At 45.9% G+C, this 19,014-nt stretch overlaps 1 protein-coding gene across 1 annotated transcript; it reads right to left on the bottom strand.

Moving 5' to 3' along the window:
* Nucleotides 1-207: 207 nt before the first annotated feature.
* Nucleotides 208-1,158, bottom strand: LOC116980120 (UDP-GalNAc:beta-1,3-N-acetylgalactosaminyltransferase 1-like). Its single transcript, XM_033032230.1, has one exon. The coding sequence runs from the start codon at nucleotides 1,156-1,158 to the stop codon at nucleotides 208-210; it is 951 nt and encodes a 316-aa protein (XP_032888121.1).
* Between the last annotated feature and the right edge of the window lie 17,856 nt (nucleotides 1,159-19,014).

Genomic DNA, 19,014 nt, shown 5'->3' with positions numbered 1-19,014 from the left:
GCCAGATAAAGTCCAGTAGAGCCCAATCAAAGATAGTCCGAAGGTCTCCAATGAAGTAGATAGTGGCTCAGCAATGCTCTCTAGATGTTGGTAGGATGTTTCAGTTGTAAACTAAACCCACGGTTATGCTTCATTCTCTCTGCATCCTCCTCAGCATCTCCTATTCATGCAGTGGCAATTGAGCAAGCAACAATTTCGACACATCGTTCAACAGGAACTGATCTCCAAGCCTCGGAGATCCTCCCAATATTTGGTCAACTGCCATGGAGAGACGCCATGTACTGCAATTAACCTGCTGTACAGACACTTGTCAAACTTTGGCTTTTGTATGAAGAACAATTCTTTATCCGGTATATGTAGTTTCACACCTAACAGCTTCAAACAAATTCCAACAAAGACATCCTCAAACTTAACTGGCTTCACGTGGCCCATCATCTCATAAATCTTTAAACTCAACTCCCCAGAGAAGACGTAACCAAGTCCACTGCAGTACGGAGGATACACACTGAAAGGGTAGTCTGTTGTAGAAATGTACGCCTTTGCAACGAAACCTCGGTGCGGTTTAGTGTTGATGAAGGGCAAGCCCGTGAAAAACTTGGAAATAATCTTGTTCGTCTTTAGCAGGAAATGGACTAAATACTTCACATTTACAAATACATCCGAATCAACTTTCATCACATATTCAGCATTGGGGCAAAATTCTGAAATCCACTGAAATCCCATTATCGTCTTCAGAGTCAGGTTATTATAAGATTCTATGAAATTCTGTCTGATTATATCTCCATACTGGACATACTCTTCTTCTATTGATTGCTTCCCGGGATTCCAGCGCTCACCATCTTTTCCGATCAGAAACAGAGTCAGGACATTTTTGCCCAGCCACGTCCGTTTTTGTCCCCATGTAACTCTGATCGCCCGCCGCGCTTCACCTTCATTTGGTCTCGTCGCGACCAGTATAACTAGAAAATGATCTTCACCATCACATTTCAAAGGTGGAGTCAAGGTGAAGTTAGGGATCCTCTTGGAGACCGGATTTGCCTTGTAGAAGAACTGCAAATTGATGGTTTCGTTAGAATCATATTTTAAATATATTAGCCAACAAATAATACCGAACTGGAAGAGAAAAATAATCTGCTTCCACTGGGAGATCAGTTTCATGATCGTACAACGAACGACTGAGATGGCATATGTCAATTTTAACTTCATCTATTAATTTGTCCTCCTTACGATCTGCAAAAAAAAAAAAAAAAAACGTCAGTTGTCTAATCCTGGACCTACAGTATTCAGGTTCAGATGATTACCATTACATTTTATTCTGTTCATCTCTGTTACAGCTTCATTTGATGAAATGTTGTTCTATGTCCATGCAAAGCAAATGATAACAGTATGTATTAAGGGTTTTTGCTTTGCACATGCACCCATTGGGTCAGAGCCAGTTTCCTCAATCAATCAATCAAAACTTTATTGTCATTCATGAATCTCGTTCATAGGTTTATAGAAGCAGAAGTCTACTCCGCCATTCAATCATGGCTGATCTATCTTTCCCTCTCAACCTCATTCTTCTGCCTTCTCCCCATAACCCTCATCGCCTTGTTCCCCCACAAGCTTTCTCTGTTATCTATTCTTCCCATCAATTCTACTACTTAACCTCACCAGCAGAAGTTTATACCGGCCAATTAATCTACCAACCCACATGTCTATCGGATGTTGGATGAATCAGAGTACTCAGGCGAAATCCATGCAGTCACACGGAGAACGTGCAAACTCTGCACTGCCAGAAGAGTTGAACCCGAGTCACTGGAGCGGTGAGGTAGCAGCTCCACACCACTTTATGCCCAAGTTAGACTTAAATTATTCATATTAATAAAAGGTTTACAACAATGGCTTTCCACATTTCTTTTTCAGTGCATGGACACGTCGGAATTTCCTTTTCTGGACCTAGTTTGTACTAGACTTTGAAAGGTTATCAGCGATTGGAAAGGCAAGTGGAATATTGCAAAGAGGACAGATTGCAAAAGTAAAACTTAACTTTCACACCAGCACAGAATCCTCAGCAGAATCCAGCCTTTTAAAATATATTAAGATACTAGACTAAGTGGGACATCACACGGGAGGGCTGGTCCCCCAATGCAATATTCCACCTCTCCACCAATTCCAATATTGGTGGCCTGGGGGCGGGGGGGGGGGGCTTTCTGGAGCGCTAGTATGGGCGTTGTGGGCTGAAGTGGTCAAGAATAGACTTTTAATTATATAGAAGGCAAGGCTACTTTAATTGGGGAAGGCAACTTTAGTTAGGCAAGACAACTTTAATTAGGCAAGGCAACTTTAGTTAGGCAAGGGAACTTTAATTAGGCAAGGCAACTTCAGTTAGGCAAGACAACTTTAATTAGGCAAGGCAACTTTAGTTAGGCAAGGGAACTTTAATTAGGCAACACAGCTTTAGCATTTCCAAACTAAAGGCAACACAGCTTTAGCATTTCCAAACCAAAGACAACACAGCTTTAGCATTTCCAAACTATATTTTCAAACCACATTGAGGGCACTGACAGGTCAGTAAAACCACTCACAGCTTAGTAGACATGTGTTCAGCGTTATTCACAGCTCAGACTGAGAGACGTGACCCTCTCGCTTCCCCATCTTGCAGAGACTGACTGAGGCACTCAACACTTCCGGGTTTAATAGTCCCTCCGGAAGGGGCGTGGCCTACAGTAGAGAGAATCTCAACATTTTTTAAACACGAATAACTTTTATTTTTCATCAATGGGAAAAATCCTCTTGTCCTGCACAGCGGAGGGGGACTCTGAGTAAGATGGCCAAAAATCACAGCGGTAAGTGGCAGCGTTTTTTCTAAAATCAATATACAAAACAACAGAAAGTGGTCAAGATCAGACTTTTAGTAATATAGATATATAATGGCAAAGAGAGATGTGAGCATGTTCAAGGCAAAATTCTAATGAATGATAAGGAAATTGTGATAGATTTCTCCCTTTCTGTTCTTACATTTGAGGAAGGAAACCAAATGCTATTTCGAAGAATGCCTCAAAGCGATAACTGACAAACTTGACTGTGAATTCCATCTTTACTTACGTGCCATAAAATATGTGCTTAACCCAGGCAAGGAGGTAGCAGATATGGACAACACGAAAATAGGGAACACAATGTGTACCAGGTGTTGGTTTTCAACACAAGAACAATGGGTTTTAATTTTAAATTTAGCCTGGGGCTGTTCCGTCACCTGTGCCTGCCTGCACCACCAAGATGACAAACTGTGCACCTTTACAGAATGGGAAACAATTGGGGCAGGAGCTGATTGCGTGCAAACAAGTAGCCTAGTTACTAGAGGCAAGTTACTGTCGACAAGCCACTGCATTGCATTGTACTGAGCATTGCTCATTCCACATGTTGTTAGGGTGAGAGGAGCGACGTTTAAAGGAGATGTGCAGGACTTGCTTTATTTTACACACAGAGGATGGTGGGCACCAGGAATGTGCTCTTGAGGGTGATGGTGGAGGCAGATACAATAGTGGCACCTAAAGATCTTTTAGATAGGCACATGGTGCAGCAGTAGAACTGCTGTCATGCAGCACCAGTTCTCCCCGTGACTGTGTGCGTTTTCTCCGGGTGCTGCGGTTTCCTCCCACACTCCAAAGCCGCACAGGTTTGTAAGTTAATTGGCTTCGGTAAAAATTGTAAATTGTCCCTTGTGTGTGTAGAATAGTGGTAGTGTATGGGGTGACTGCTGATCGGGGAGGACTCAGTGGGCCAAAGGGCCTGTTTCCGCACTGTATCTCTAAACTAAACTAATCATGGATATGTAGTAAATGGAGGGATATGGATTATATGCAGGCATATCAGAGCTGACAGCTTACTTAATAAACATGTTCATAATGGCACACAGGATACTTACAGATTCTTATGTTCAGAGGATAAGAACAAAACCACATGGGAATGAATTCAACAAGCTTGTTTCTCACACCAAGGGCCAGGAATGCATCCCAAGTCTGCAAACGATGTGCCAATTAAAACCTTCCAAGAAGAACGAGAGACACTTGTTAGGTCAGGATCTCAATGAATATTAAATAAGGACCAGTTGTTTGCGGTCAGGAGGACAGAATTTTGAGATGACACAAGAGGTTTAATGGCCTCCACTTTACCCACTGACGTGAATCATTTTGTCAAGGATGGCTTGGTTTAGTGTAGTTTAGAGATCTGTCGTTTTTATATCTCTCGACTCCCTCCCCTGATTCTCAAACTGAAGAAGGGTCTCAACCAGAAACGTCACTCATTCCTTCTCTCCAGAAATGTTGTTGGTCCCGCTGAGTTGCTCCAGCATTTTGTGCCTATCTAACTAAAGTCAATAAGTATTTGGCCATTCAAGACGTTGATAAAAAATGTTTTCCCACAAATAGAACTAACAGGGGTTTAGTCAAGGGCCTGTCCCACTTGGCCGTCACTTGGTGCGTAATTTACGTGACATCATTTATGCGATACGACATGTCACTCGCGCGTGGTGACACGCACATGATGCGCGCATGGTGCGTGGTGACGTAGGCAGTGACGCGCGGTTGCGCGCGGCCCCCCTGGATTTTGGGATGTACAAAATCTTCGCGCGTCATCTGCGTGGCGTAAATGACGGCCAAGTGGGACTGGCCCTTCACTGACTTTTTTTAAGATAGATTAATAGATTTTGGGATAATATGAAGAAGTGAATAGATTTGGGATTGATGATCAATGTAGTAGATCAGTCATGATGTGAACTGAACTGTGTACAGTTCTGGTCAACGTGCTGCAGGAAGGATGTCATTAAACAGGAAAGTGTGTAAAAAAGATTTACAAGGATGTTACCAGGTTTGGAGGGTTTGAGTTAGAAGGCAAGGCCAGATAAACTAAACTAGAGTCAAGAGTGTTTTATTGTCATATTTCCCAGATAGGACAATGAAATTCTTGCTTCCTGCAGCACAACAGAATATGTAAACATTGTACATAGCAGGAGAAAAATAGTTCAGTGTGTATATATACACACGTAATAAATAAACAAATATAGTGCAATAATAATAATAATACTGTTGTAGTTCAGAGCTTATTTGTTGTTGTATTTAATAGCCTGATGGCTGTAGGGAAGAACCATAGGACATAGGTTTAAGGCAAGAGGGGATTTTTTTTTAAAGGGACTTGAGTTGGCAACTTTTTCCACATAGCGGGTGGTGCGTATGTGAGACGAGCTGCCAGATGAAGTGGTAGAGGCAGGTACAACTACAACATTTAATATACACTTGGTCAGGAACGTGGATAGGAATGGTCGGCCTGGGGGGCTGTTCCCACAGGGAAAGGTTTGGAGAGATACACCAAGTTGTCAAAATTTGCATTTTCATCCCCAGACCAAATTTACATCAACAAACCGATCGACCACACCTTCCCAGCCTGGTGCAGAGAGCAACATTCCATATACAGGCGAGGTAATATTTAAAAATAGTCCCTGTGTTTGGTGTTTAGATTGAAAATAATCGCTCTTAGAACTAATTCAAACCTGCCTTTCTATTAACTCGGTCAATTTTCACATTTATTTCACAAAAAAAATCTCGATTTTCAGTGGCTCATTCTAAATCTAATGTAATTAATATAATCATAATTTTTTTTCAGCGTTTAAAGCCTTTTTTTTTTTTTTTGCAGAGCAACATCACACTCAACGTGCAAGTGCGATGGCTTGGCTTTTTTTTTTACACAAAGTGGTGATAAATTTATCGCCACAAATTAGATACTTAAATGAATTTTAAGCAAAATGAATTAATATAAACGCAGTCTGAAGAAGGGTCTGGTCCCGAAAGGGAGTCTGAAGCAGGGGTTCGATCCGAAACGTCGCCGACCCATCCATGCCTGACCTGCTGAGTCTCCCTGGCAGCGGAGAATACACAAACTCCAGCTAACTCCGCGGGACGGGCAGCATCTCTGGGTGGAAGGAATGGGTGACGTTTCGGGTCCAGACCCTTCTTCAGACTCTATTTTCGGTGTAAACCAGCATCTGCAGTTCCTTCCTACACGAGGTACTCTAGCACTTGGGTCCAGCATTAACCTGCACCTGCGGTTCTTTGTTTCTACAAGATTAACTATTTAATTTTTAGAAGGCGAAGTTGATATTTATTTTGTTAAAGGAAAAAACTATTTCTGGATTTACAGTGAAACTCGCGAAACTGCACAAATTTCGACGCCTCTTACCCGTTGTAACAAGTCTGGTGGATGTCACGCACACACAAAGTACACCAGTCCAATTAAAGACGAGTCATTATCTCTTTAGGATTTAAATTGTTCAACCCTCTCATCCGTCCGACAAGAGATGAAACTGAATACTTGCAATAGAGCGCAGGTAGATCACCACTGCTGACACCGCAGATATCTTAAAGATAGACTCAAAATGCTGGAGTAACTCAGCGGGACAGGCAGCATCTCTAGAGAAAAGGAATGGGTGACTTTTCGGGTCGAGCCCCTTCATCAGACTAAGGGAGGGTGACTCTGGAAGGTAAAGAATTATTCATCCACCCGATTTGTCGAGCTATTTAGTTATAACGTTTTTGTTTTCATTATCACCAGAGGCTGAGTTGTTAACAAGCCACTTCTGGGGCAGAGTTTAAACATCAGAGGATGAAATTGCTTAGTTGTCGCTCAAGATCAAAATGTGAATATTTCATCATTCCCTTCCCGCTCAGCTCAAACTGTAACTTGACATGGATTCAACATCGGAGTCAGAAGAAGGGTCTCGACCAGAAACGTCAGATATTCCTTCCCTCCGGAGATGCTGCCTGATCCGCTGAGCAAGTCTATCTTCTGGATAAATCAGGGCAGGTCGCACAGTTGCATCTCGCAGCTCGTTTTCCTTCTGTAGGAGCATCCCTTTTGCAAAAAGCCGACAGCGTATTCGCGGACGTGCCTTAATCCTGACACTACACCACATAGAGGGGATTTCGGGGGGATCTAGCGCTCCGGAACTGACCTTTACAGTGGGATCCGTCCATGAAAATGGTTGAAACCAGACCAGCATGCGTCAGTGAAAGGGAAGGAACATAACGTATTCAGAAAGAAACCAACCAGGTAACGCTTTCTAATAAGTCACGGATCATTAAGTCATTGTTGTAGGGAAGGAAATTGAAATTCCGAATGGAAAAAAAAAACTTCTTCAAATCCGCGTAAAGAGAAAGCACACGACCACATTTGCAAATACAAAGTAGCCTTCTGGAGGAAGATAAGAACACAAAGTAGCTAAACAACACTGCCTAGTGGAATGAGTTCATTCTGCAGCACCCTTGCCCTTGGTATTTATTCTCAAATCGTCAGTACAAATCGAGATTGCTGTTTCTATCTTATGAAGGGACAGGTTTCATACATGAACTGAAAACATCAGGGGCAAAAAATAAAAAATAAATCAAATAATGAATGGGAAGGCAGAGGGACACAAGGAACTGCAGATGCTGGAATCTTGAGTATAAAATAAAGTGCTGGAGGAAAAAAAATAACAGTGCTGGAGTAACTCAGCAGGTCAGGCAGCATCTCTGGAGGACATGGATAGGCGATGTTTAGGGTTGAGACCCCTCTAGCAGACTGAAACTACTGATGTTACAATTCAAAAACTTTTCAACAGCCTGAAATGTGAACTGTTTCTCCATAGGGAGGTTGCACGCAGTCGAGGATACGGCCCGTGCCCGTACTGTTGCCACGCAACGCCACCTGGAGTACACGTGATGAACTGCAGGTAAGCATTTACCATTGTTTCCAGTGCCGCGGACCTGTTACAAAACGCCGAAATAGTCAATTTTTGCGCTGTAAATATTATGGAAATCTGGGTAAGCGTGAAAGACAATTATCCTACTTCAGGATTCCAAAAGTGAGGAGAAATGATGGTAGAGAGAAGCGAGAGCTGAAGGGACAACAACAGCTAAAGTGCTTAGCCGTGCAGATTTCAAGATTGAATATATGGGGAATTATCCCGTTTGCTCACTGCATTTCATCAACAGTAAGGCATTATTGGTGTTTTTTCTTAATTCCTTTGGTATCTAAAAAGTTTCAGAAGTGATAAATCTGGCTGTAAAATTTTAAAATCGCCCCTGGGTTCTGAAGGGGGTTTTTACATGCAAAAAGAAAACGCTTCTGAAGCAAAATTTATCATAAAAAAAATTGCAAACCATACGTGGGTTTTGAATTACATTATACTCAGATGCAAGCCAAGGAATGGCATAATTGTTAACTATTAATTGGACATAATCAACCTCAGCAAATTGACAATATCCTATTGAAAGGGAGTGGGTGTTTAAGCTGTCAAGACATTTTATTATTTGCCAAAATATACATCTCAATAGCGTAATGATAGAAAACGTACTTTTCCACACACCACTGGTGAATCTGGAGATATTTTACAGCAGGGGTTCCCAACCTTTTTCATCTCGTTTACCCCTGGCAACTTTAATAGCACATAACAATGTTATTTCACTTATTTATGAACAACTAATGATGAATAGATACCGGTATACCAGAACCAAACGCAGTCAGTCAATGAGAAAAAATATGTACAGAATCAACAAATTTACCCCCTGGGTAGGCAAAATTTACCCCAGGTTGGGAACCCTAGTCTATGGCATTTTCTGTTTTTATTTCAGATTTCTAGCATTTGTAATAATTTGATTTAGACCCTTGCAACCCCGTCTTCTAGTGCCCAAATGCAGATAGCGTTCATGGTTTTGTTCTCTTGCATAATAACATTAATCAATAGAAAACATAGAAAATAGGTGCAGGAGGAGGCCATCCGGCCTTTTGAGCCAGCAGCGCCATTCATTGTGATCATGGCTGATCGTCCCCAATCAATAACCGTGCCTGCCTTCTCCCCATATCCCTTGATTCCACCAGCCCCTGGAGCTCTATCTAACTCTTTCTTAAATCCATCCAGTGACCTCTGTGGCAGGGAATTCCACAAATTCACAACTCTCTGGGTGAAAAAGTTTTTTCTCACCTCAGTCTTAAATGGCCTCCCCTTTATTCTAAGACTGTGGCCCCTGGTTCTGGACTCGCCCAACATTGGGAACAATTTTCCTGCATCTAGCTTGTCCAGTCCTTTTATAATTTTATATGTTTCTATCAGATCCGTTTCGATCGATAAGTTTCTATAATCTGAGAACAATCAGCAGTCTGTTTCCAAAGGGATCATTAACCTGATGATGAATCTTTTGGCCAGGTGAATGCAGGAAGGATATTAATATTAACGTGACAGACAGATTGCAATGTTGCTGTAGTCCACAAGCACAGCGACAGGTGATTTACAGCAGCTGGGAGTAGTTCAGAGATAGAGCATAGAAACAGGCCCTTCGGCCCACCCAGAGAGCATAGAAACAGGCCCTTCGGCCCACCCAGTCCGTGCCAACCAGTGATCCCCGTGCACTAACACTATCCTACACACACAAGGGACAATTTACATTTGTACCAAGCCAATTAACCTGCAAACCTGCACGTCTTTGGAGTGTGGGAGGAAACCGGAGTCATGTTAAACTTTGCCTTCAGACAGAGTTGCAAGATTTGCTCCAATGTTCACAGATCATCTGATCAGCATGAAGATCAAGCACAATGCAGATGCTGGAGAAGAGGAACAGGGATGTGGTGCGAGTTGTTTAAAGACAATCTGGTCAGATTCAGGACCACCACTTTCCAGTAAGGAGGAAGGATGAGGAGGAAGCAAGACTTTAGAGGTTTAAAATTTGGTCAAAAAGAACATATGTAAGGTTTAGGAAGAAAGTAGAAAACCTTTGAAGAATATAACGCAAGCAGAAAAGAACTCAAGCAGGAATTAGAAGGGCCTCAAATGTCATTGACAAGTCAGATTAAGGAAAACACAAGACCTGTTATACACACATTAAAAGCAAAAGGGGAACTAAATATTAATTTATTCATAAAAAATTTGCAAATATATTGCACAGTTCATATGTCACATTGTCGTTCCACCTACATCTATAAATTATTTTTTCCCAAGTGACTTTAAAGTCCCTTTTGGAGACTCTGATTGGTTCTGTTTTCACTACTTCTGCATGCAGCAGGTTACTGAACATCATTGTTTGTGTAAAATAATTATTCCTTACACACTACTTTCATATTTTGCACAAAATGTTTAGTATCTCCCTGGTTCCTCAACAGAGCAACATAGAAAATAGGTGCAGGGGCAGGCCATTCGGCCCTTCGAGCCAGCACCACCATTCAATATAATCATGGCTGATCATCCTGAATCAATACGCCATTCCTGCTTTCTCCTCATATGCCTTGATTCCATTAGCCCTAAGAGCTATATAGAAACATAGAAAATAGGTGCAGGAGTAGGCCATTCGGCCCTTCGAGCCTGCGCCGCCATTCAATATGATCATGGCTGATCATCCAACTCAGTATCCTGTACCTGCCTTCTCTCCATACCCCCTGATCCCTTTAGCCACAAGGGCCACATCTAACTCCCTCTTAAATATAGCCAATGAACTGGCCTCAATTACCTTCTGTGGCAGAGAGTTCCAGAGACTCACCACTCTCTGTGTGAAAAATGAGTGACCAAAAGACATTACCAACATCGGGAACAATCTTCCTGCATCTAGCCTGTCCAACCCCCTAAGGTATATCCAACTCAACCATTCATTTGTGGGAACATCTTTCTTTCTCAACAACTCTGACAGGTGAAGAAGGATCTCGACCGGAAACGCCACCTATCCATGTTCTCCAGGGATGCTGCCTGATCTGCTCAGTGACTCTAGCCACTTTGTGTCCTTCCTTGGTAGACTGGCATCTGCAGTGCCTTGTTTCTACACTTCTAAACTCTGACAGGTGACTAGCAGCTCACAATCACATTTGCTTCTTAAACCTCCATTTTACTTTGCAAATTTACAGTACAATTTGAAGTGAGACAAACGTTCAGTTTTGAGTTTATTTTATTGTCACATAGGTACAGTGAAAAGCTTTTGTTGCGTATTAACCAGTCAGCGAAAAGGATTACAATCGAGGCATCCACAGTGTACAGATGCCGTACATGATGATAGGAATAATGTGAAAAATGTTTAGTGTCAGATAAAGTCCAGTAGAGCCCAATCAAAGATAGTCCGAAGGTCTCCAATGAAGTAGATAGTGGCTCAGCAATGCTCTCTAGATGTTGGTAGGATGTTTCAGTTGTAAACTAAACCCACGGTTATGCTTCATTCTCTCTGCATCCACCTCAGCATCTCCTATTCATGCAGTGGCAATTGAGCAAGCAACATGTATGTTATGTTATGGGAAATTATGCAATAGAACAGGTGAATCTTCCAGTAACCAGAGTGGCTCCACAGCCCAGCAACAACACAGAATACCTCTTGTATCAGCACGGTGACAAATAAAACCAAGATCAAAATAATCCACACTTCCGGTTGGCGCAACGATGTGAGTGGAATCGCGCCATTACAGCTCCGCAAAAATCTGAATTTAAAACGGGGGTAAAAGGGTCAAACAAACGCACTTACCACAGGAGATCGATTGAGAACGGCTCCGGTAGCGTTTAAAAGGTGCGTGACGTCATCAGGCGCGCGATTTTAAGAAGAAATTATGACCCAGCGCTCCCCTCCCCCCACCACTGGAAAAAAAATCTACGAGAAGGGAAACTGGCCTCAGCTCGGGTGCAGCTTCTGCTTCTCAAGAAGATGTCTCACAGAGGAAAGCTGAAATGGAGGAACTCAAAACTACCATTCTAGGTGAGATAAAGAAGCAGAGGAAGGAGTATATGGAGGAGATAAAGAGCAGAGGAAGGAGTATGGAGATAAAAGTTTAAAAGCGGATATGCTGGTGTCTCACGAGAAAAATAAAGAAGACTTAATAAAACAAGTTATAACGACGGTAAAAAGTATGATGGATGAGTGGAAGGAAAAGGCTAATGCCGAGTTACAAACTCAAATTGAGGAGGTAAAGGATATAGCTGCTGGGATGGAAAGAAAGCTGGATGACAAGATAGATCCTACTATAATTTCGCTAGACCAACAAGGCGAAGCAATTAAAGAGCTAACTAAGATTGCTGAAGTGAATACTAAGGAGACCGAAAAACTCAGTGCCGAGAACAAACGCCTTGTAGCGTGTGTCTTGGAATAAAGCACGGAGTCGTGTTTAGAGAGAGACACTTTTTATTCTGATCCTCCCGGTTGTAGGGAAGACCAAACGAGAGAAAGATGGCACCCAAACCCCAGCCTTTAAAGCCTCCGGCTAAGGGCCGCCTCCGGACTGAACCACTCCTGTGCTGAGGGGTTCGACACTAAGGTGGCACGACCCTTGGGAGCCGCCACAGGACCCCCCCCCAGAACCAGAGGCACGAAACGCACCGGCGGGCGAACGACCCGGCCGGCCCGTGTGCGGAAGTTAGCCGCTCGTGGGGCTTGCGGAGGCATAGGTGGAGGGACAGGATGAGGGACCGGCAGGAGGACAGGTGGAGTGACAGGCGGAGGGAGCCGTGAAGGGGGGCGCCCTCGGGGCCGAGGTTGGGCAACCAGCACCGGCTGGTCAATGTCCAGGTGTGCCGGCTTCAACCGGTCGATCGACACTGCCTCCGGCCGGCCCCCCATGTCCAGGACAAAAGTCGACTGCCCGTGTTCCAGCACTCGGAACGGACCCTCGTACGGCCTCTGGAGTGGAGTCCGGTGGGCATCACGGCGCAGGAAGACGTACGGGCAGTCCCTGAGGGCTGATGGCACGTGTGGGCGAAATGTCCCATGGCGGGACGTCGGGACGGGTGCGAGCCTGCCAACTTGCTCGCGAAGGCGCTGTAGGGTGGATGAGGGCGTTCCCTGCTGCCCCGGCGCCGACGGCACGAACTCCCCGGGCACCGTGAGTGGCGACCCGTAAACGAGCTCCGCCGATGATGAGCCCAAGTCCTCTTTGGGAGCAGTCCGGATGCCCAGCATGACCCACGGCAACTCGTCCATCCAGTCCGGGCCGGAGAGTCGTGCCTTCAGCGCTGCCTTCAGCTGCCGGTGGAATCTCTCCACCAGACCGTTAGCTTGCGGGTGGTAAGCCGTGGTGTGGTGTAGCCGCACCCCCAGCAAGTGAGCCATGGCTGACCACAGCTCGGAGGTGAACTGTGGCCCCCGGTCTGAGGAGATGTGCGCCGGCACCCCGAAGCGAGCAATCCAGTGCGCGGACAACGCACGAGCACACGTAGCCGTTGAGGTATCGGTCAACGGAATGGCCTCCGGCCACCGCGTGAAGCGGTCCACCATTGTAAGCAGGTGGGTGATGCCCCGGGACGGCGGGAGAGGCCCTACAATGTCTATGTGGAGATGGTCGAACCGCCGGTGAGGTAGACCAAACTCCTGGAGCGGCGCACGGACATGGCGCTGGATTTTTGCCGTCTGGCACGGAATGCAGGTGCGAGCCCAATGGCCAACCTGCTTGCGCAGACCGTGCCACATGAAACGAGCAGCCACTAGTGCCGTTGTCGCCCGGATTGATGGGTGAGCCAGTCCGTGGATCACCTCGAACACCCTCCGGCGCCAGGTGGCAGGGACGATGGGGCGCGGCTGACCGGACGACACATCGCACAGGATTGTTTCTCCCCCAGGACCGAGAGGGACATCCTCAAGGCGGAGGCCGGAGATGGCAGTCCGGTAGGCGGGCACCTCATCGTCCGTGAGCTGTGCCGCCGCCAGAGCAGAATAGTCCATTCCGGGCGCCACCTCGAACACGGCGTTGATAGCGGGCCGGGACAATGCGTCGGCCACCCGGTTGTCTTTCCCCTTGATGTAGCAGATAGATGTAGTGTACTCCGATATATAGGCCAATTGCCGCTGCTGACGTGCGGACCAGGGATCGGAAACTTTCTGCAGGGCGAAAGTGAGCGGCTTATGGTCGGTGTAGGCGGTGAACGGGCGGCCCTCCAGGAAGTAACGAAAATGGCGCACAGCCAGGTACAGAGCCAGGAGCTCACGATCGAACGCGCTGTACCTGGTCTGCGCACGGTTGAGGTGCCGACTGAAGAAGGCCAGGGGCCGCCAACCTCCGCCCGTCAGCTGCTCCAGCACAGCACCAACCGCCGACTCCGAGGCGTCCACCGTGAGAGCAGTCCTGGGCATCTCCCCGCGGGTGTACCAGCAGTACGGCCCGAGCAAGGGCCTCCTTCGCGCCGTCAAAAGCTGCCTCCGCCTCGTGGGTCCACTCAACGCTCTTGTGCTGCCCACCCGCCAGAAGTTGATACAGGGGCCGCATGATGTGGGCCGCGGATGGCACGAAACGATGATAAAACGCCACCATGCCGACAAATTCCTGCAGGCCACGCACCGTGCGTGGGCGGGGAAACCGGCGGATGGCGTCGACCCTGTCAGGCAGGGGAACCGCGCCTTGCGCAGTCACGCGGTGGCCGAGGAAGTCAATTTCATTCACCCCAAAACGGCACTTGTCCAGGTTGATGGCCAAACCATGCTCGCTGAGCCGCTGACAGAGCTGTCGAAGGTGAGCACAGTGTTCCTGTTGCGAGCGGCTGGCCACCAGGATGTCGTCCAGGTACACGAACACGAAATCGAGGCCGCGACAAACCCCGTCCATGAGGCGCTGAAAGGCCTGTGCTGCGTTTTTGAGGCCGAACGGCATCCGAGTAAACTCGAAAAGCCCGAATGGCGTGATGATCGCCGTCTTCGGCACGTCATCCGGGTGAACTGGGATCTGATTATAACCCCGTACCAAATCCACTTTGGAAAAAATCGTGGCCCCAGCCAAATGGGCCGTGAAGTCCTGGATGTGGGGTACGGGGTATCGATCCGCTGTTGTTGCCGCGTTCAACCGTCGGTAATCCCCACATGGCCGCCAGCCCCCGCTTGACTTGGGGACCATGTGGAGTGGGGACGCCCAAGGGCTGCTTGAAGGGCGGACGATCCCCAAGGCCTCCATCGTGCGGAATTCCCGCCGTGCCAGACGCAGTTTATCTGGTGGCAGTCGCCGTGCTCGTGCATGGAGTGGTGGGCCGGTAGTCAGGATATAATGCAACACTCCGTGGCTGGGGTTTGCTGATTGAAACTGCGGAGTGAGAATGTCCGGGAACGCAGCCAAGATACGTGCAAATCGGGAGTCCACGGACGCCAGTGGCCGTCCCACCGGTTGATCCACACGCAACGTGATCGGCTCCATCGTAGTGGCGTTGATCAAACGCTGACGTCCGACGTCCACCATGAGGGAATGCGCCCGGAGGAAATCGGCCCCGAGCAATGGTTGGGAGACGTCGGCAATGGTGAAGCTCCATGAGAAATGGCAGGAGCCGAGCACGATGGGAACCATCCGCAGTCCATATGTGCGGATGGGGCTGCCGTTCGCCGCGGTGAGGACGGGCCCCCGCTTACCGGAACGAATGTCGGCCAGTGAAGGGGGCAGGACGCTGAGCTCCGCTCCTGTATCCACGAGGAAGCGGGTCCCGGAGCGCCGATCCCAGGCAAAAAGGCGATGAATTTGGCCGGCCGCCGCGGGGACTATTGGCAGCCGGCCCAGGCGTTTCCCGGGAATGTGCATGGCTGGCGGCATTGTTGTGCTGCAGCACCCCAGCGTTGATGGTAGTAGCACCAACGTCTCCTGTTGGAGTCACTTGGAGCTTGCCTGCTCCTGCTGGTGGTGCCTGCAGCTTGCTGGCGCTGGGCTGCAGGTGCAGTACCCCTCACTGCCGCTGGGGGCGATCGTACGGGCCGTCGGGCTGGAGCTGTCACTCCTTCCACATCTCCCCCGCCCCACCGGGGGAATTCGGGAGCTGCTGGGGTGACATCATCAGCGTACCTGCTGACGGCGAGCGCGTTGACGTCATCAGGGCGCGTCGACCTCAGCGCGACCCCATCTCTGCTGACGCCCAGCGCGCTGACGTCATCAGGGCGCGCCATCCACAGGGCGTCGGCGCGCCTTCCGAGGGCCCGAAGGTCGGCAAACGAGACGTCGGTGAGCTGCAGACGAATGTAGGCCGGCAGCAGATGCAGGTATGTATACTCAAACATCAGGCACGGCGTGTGCCTGTCTAGTAGAGCCACCATCTCCTTTAGGAGGGAAGATGGCCGCCGGTCGCCTAGGCCCCCCATATGCAGGAGCCTACCAGCACGCTCCATCCTACTCAGTCCGTAAATCTGGAGCAGGAGCTCTTTCAGGCCGAGGTATTTATCATTGTCCGGGGGGTCTGCGAGGAAGTCCGTGACCTCTTCAGCCGCATCCTGGTCGAGGGCTCCCACCAGGTAGTAGAAACGGGTGGCATCGACCGTGATGCCCCGCAGGTTGAACTGGGCCTCCGCCTGCTGGAACCAGATGAGCGGCCGGGTGGTCCAGAACTTGGGCAGTTTAACGGAGACCGCGTCCAGAGACAGGGCCAGGCCGGCCTGTGAGGAGGTAGGGCTTTCTCTTCTCTCCATCATGACGCCAATGGAGCGTCGGGGTCACCAATGTAGCGTGTGTCTTGGAATAAAGCACGGAGTCGTGTTTAGAGAGAGACACTTTTTATTCTGATCCTCCCGGTTGTAGGGAAGACCAAACGAGAGAAAGATGGCACCCAAACCCCAGCCTTAAAAGCCTCCGGCTAAGGGCCGCCTCCGGACTGAACCACTCCTGTGCCGAGGGGTTCGACACTAAGGTGGCACGACCCTTGGGAGCCGCCACAGCCTCTTAGAATTATTACGTAAAACAAACGAGAAATGTATTGATCTGGAGGGACGCCAACGCCGTAAAAATTTGCGTATAGTTGGTCTCAGCGAAGGTCGTGAGGGGAGTCAAGATCCTCGAAAATTTGTTGCAAAACTTTTAATGGATATTCTGAATTTGGATCATGAACCCCTGTTGAGCCGTGCACATAGGGCTCTAAGACGGGGCCCTGGGATAGGTTCATCGCCCAGACAAATGATTGTAAAAGTGGCCTTTGACCATGTCTTCGAAGAAATGATGAAGATAATAATAAAAAAGAGAAACCTGAAATACGAGGGAGACAACATCAGTATTTTTAGAGACTATCCCAGCAGAAGTGGCCAAGAAAAGATCACTATTTAAAGAAACAAAAGGTATCCTGAGGAATTTACAGAATACTAAGGATCTGAGATATGGCTTGATGTACCCAGCAACACTGAGAGTAACTTATGATAACAAGGAATATCGTTTCGTTAAGCATACTGAAGCATTGAAATTCGCCCGAGGCATACAGCAGAAGCCAGAAGATGAAGAGAGAGAAGACGCGGAGGAAGAACCCGAGGGAGAAGGAGAGGACTGAACTTTTATCATCGACCTGTGGTTATGAAATACTCACTTAGAAGGAAGTGGAATAATGGACATTTAGTTGTAGTTCTGTATTAATTATTAGAAAATATTTAATTATTCCATGATAATAGTATTACATATTATAGTATTAAATACAATTGATATTAGTAATTAGCAAATAGTAATATGAATAATAGAAATAATTACTAAGTACTGTATATAAAGTTAGTACCCCACCCCAATATATATAGCATTTGAGATAGGAGCTGGTATAATTAACATCTTTTTTTTTTATTAAAAAAAGGAAGTCTTTAGATTAATGGCCACGTTAGTGTGGCTTTCACCTTCACATACTACACACTATACAAGTGTAGTTTCTTTTTTTTCTGAGCACCCTATTAACACCCTTTACTTTTTTAAAATTATTGATATTTCTTATTGTTTTTGTTTTTTATTGATCTTATATTATATATTATTTGAATGTAGATGTGAAGGATATTGTGTATTTAGTTTAAGAAGACATAGATGCGGATTAAGGTGGATAGAAATTCTCATTGGATTGATGTCCGGGTGCAACGGGGAGCTGGGGGAGTCAAGAAGGCTACTCCAAAAAAAGCCACCCTAATAGTAAAATGCATGATATAAAGGTGAAGACTGGGGGTGATGGAGTAACCTTCTGCAGTTGGAATGTAAAAGGAATTAATGAACCAATTAAAAGGGGAAAGGTGTTAGCTCAGTTGAACAGATTGAAGACAGATGTCATTTTCCTTCAAGAGACTCATCTTAAAAAAGATGCTCAACATAGATTAACAGCTAAATGGATTTCTAAGGTGTATCATTCTACATTTATTCATAAATCTAGAGGAGTTGCAATAATTATTCGCAAAGGTATACCTTTCATACAAAGTTCTATTATAGAGGATAAAGAAGGCAGATATGTAATAATTACAGGGGAATTATATTCAAAAAAGGTAATTTTAATGAATATATATGCCCCTAATTTTGATAATCCATTATTTTTTAAGAAAATATTTAATAATATTCCTATATCCACTCAACACAATTTAATAATTGGAGGTGATTTAAATTGTACTTTAGATAACTATCTAGATAGATCATCTGCAAAAAGGAAAGCTGCCTCGAAATCAAGTAAATTCATAAATGCTTTTATCAATACATCTAATATTAAAGACATCTGGCGGTTAGATAATCCATCCGGACGAGAATATTCTTTTTTCTCGCCCGTACATGGAACCTATTCGAGGATAGATTATTTTTTAATAGATTCTAAATTACTTCCTTTTACGTATGATGCAAAATATCATAATATTATCATCTCGGATCATGCGCCATTAACATTTAAGATAAAATTAAAAGATATATCTAATAAAACTACTACCTGGAGATTTAACCCTCAGATATTAAAGGACAATGACTGTTGTAAATATGTGATGGATCAGATTAAATTATTTTTTGAAACTAATGATAATCCTGAAACTTCTCCATCACTATTTTGGGACACATTTAAGGCATTCATGCGTGGCGCAATAATATCCGCACAAGCACATCTCAATAAAGAAAATCGAAAAATAGAACAAAATTTAGAAAATGAGATAAAACGTCTAGATAATGAAAATATAAAACAGCCTTCCAAAGAGTTAAGTAATAAAATTGCATCAGTAAAATATAGATTAAATAAAATATATTCTAATCAAGTGATTAAACTTTTTCAACAAACTAAGCAAGTGTATTTTGAATTTGGAGATAAGCCACAAAAATTACTAGCACGAC

The sequence above is a fragment of the Amblyraja radiata genome, chromosome 13, assembly GCF_010909765.2.
Source record: "Amblyraja radiata isolate CabotCenter1 chromosome 13, sAmbRad1.1.pri, whole genome shotgun sequence".
Taxonomy (NCBI): Eukaryota; Metazoa; Chordata; class Chondrichthyes; order Rajiformes; family Rajidae; genus Amblyraja; species Amblyraja radiata.
This window is presented reverse-complemented; position numbering and strand designations above follow the sequence as displayed.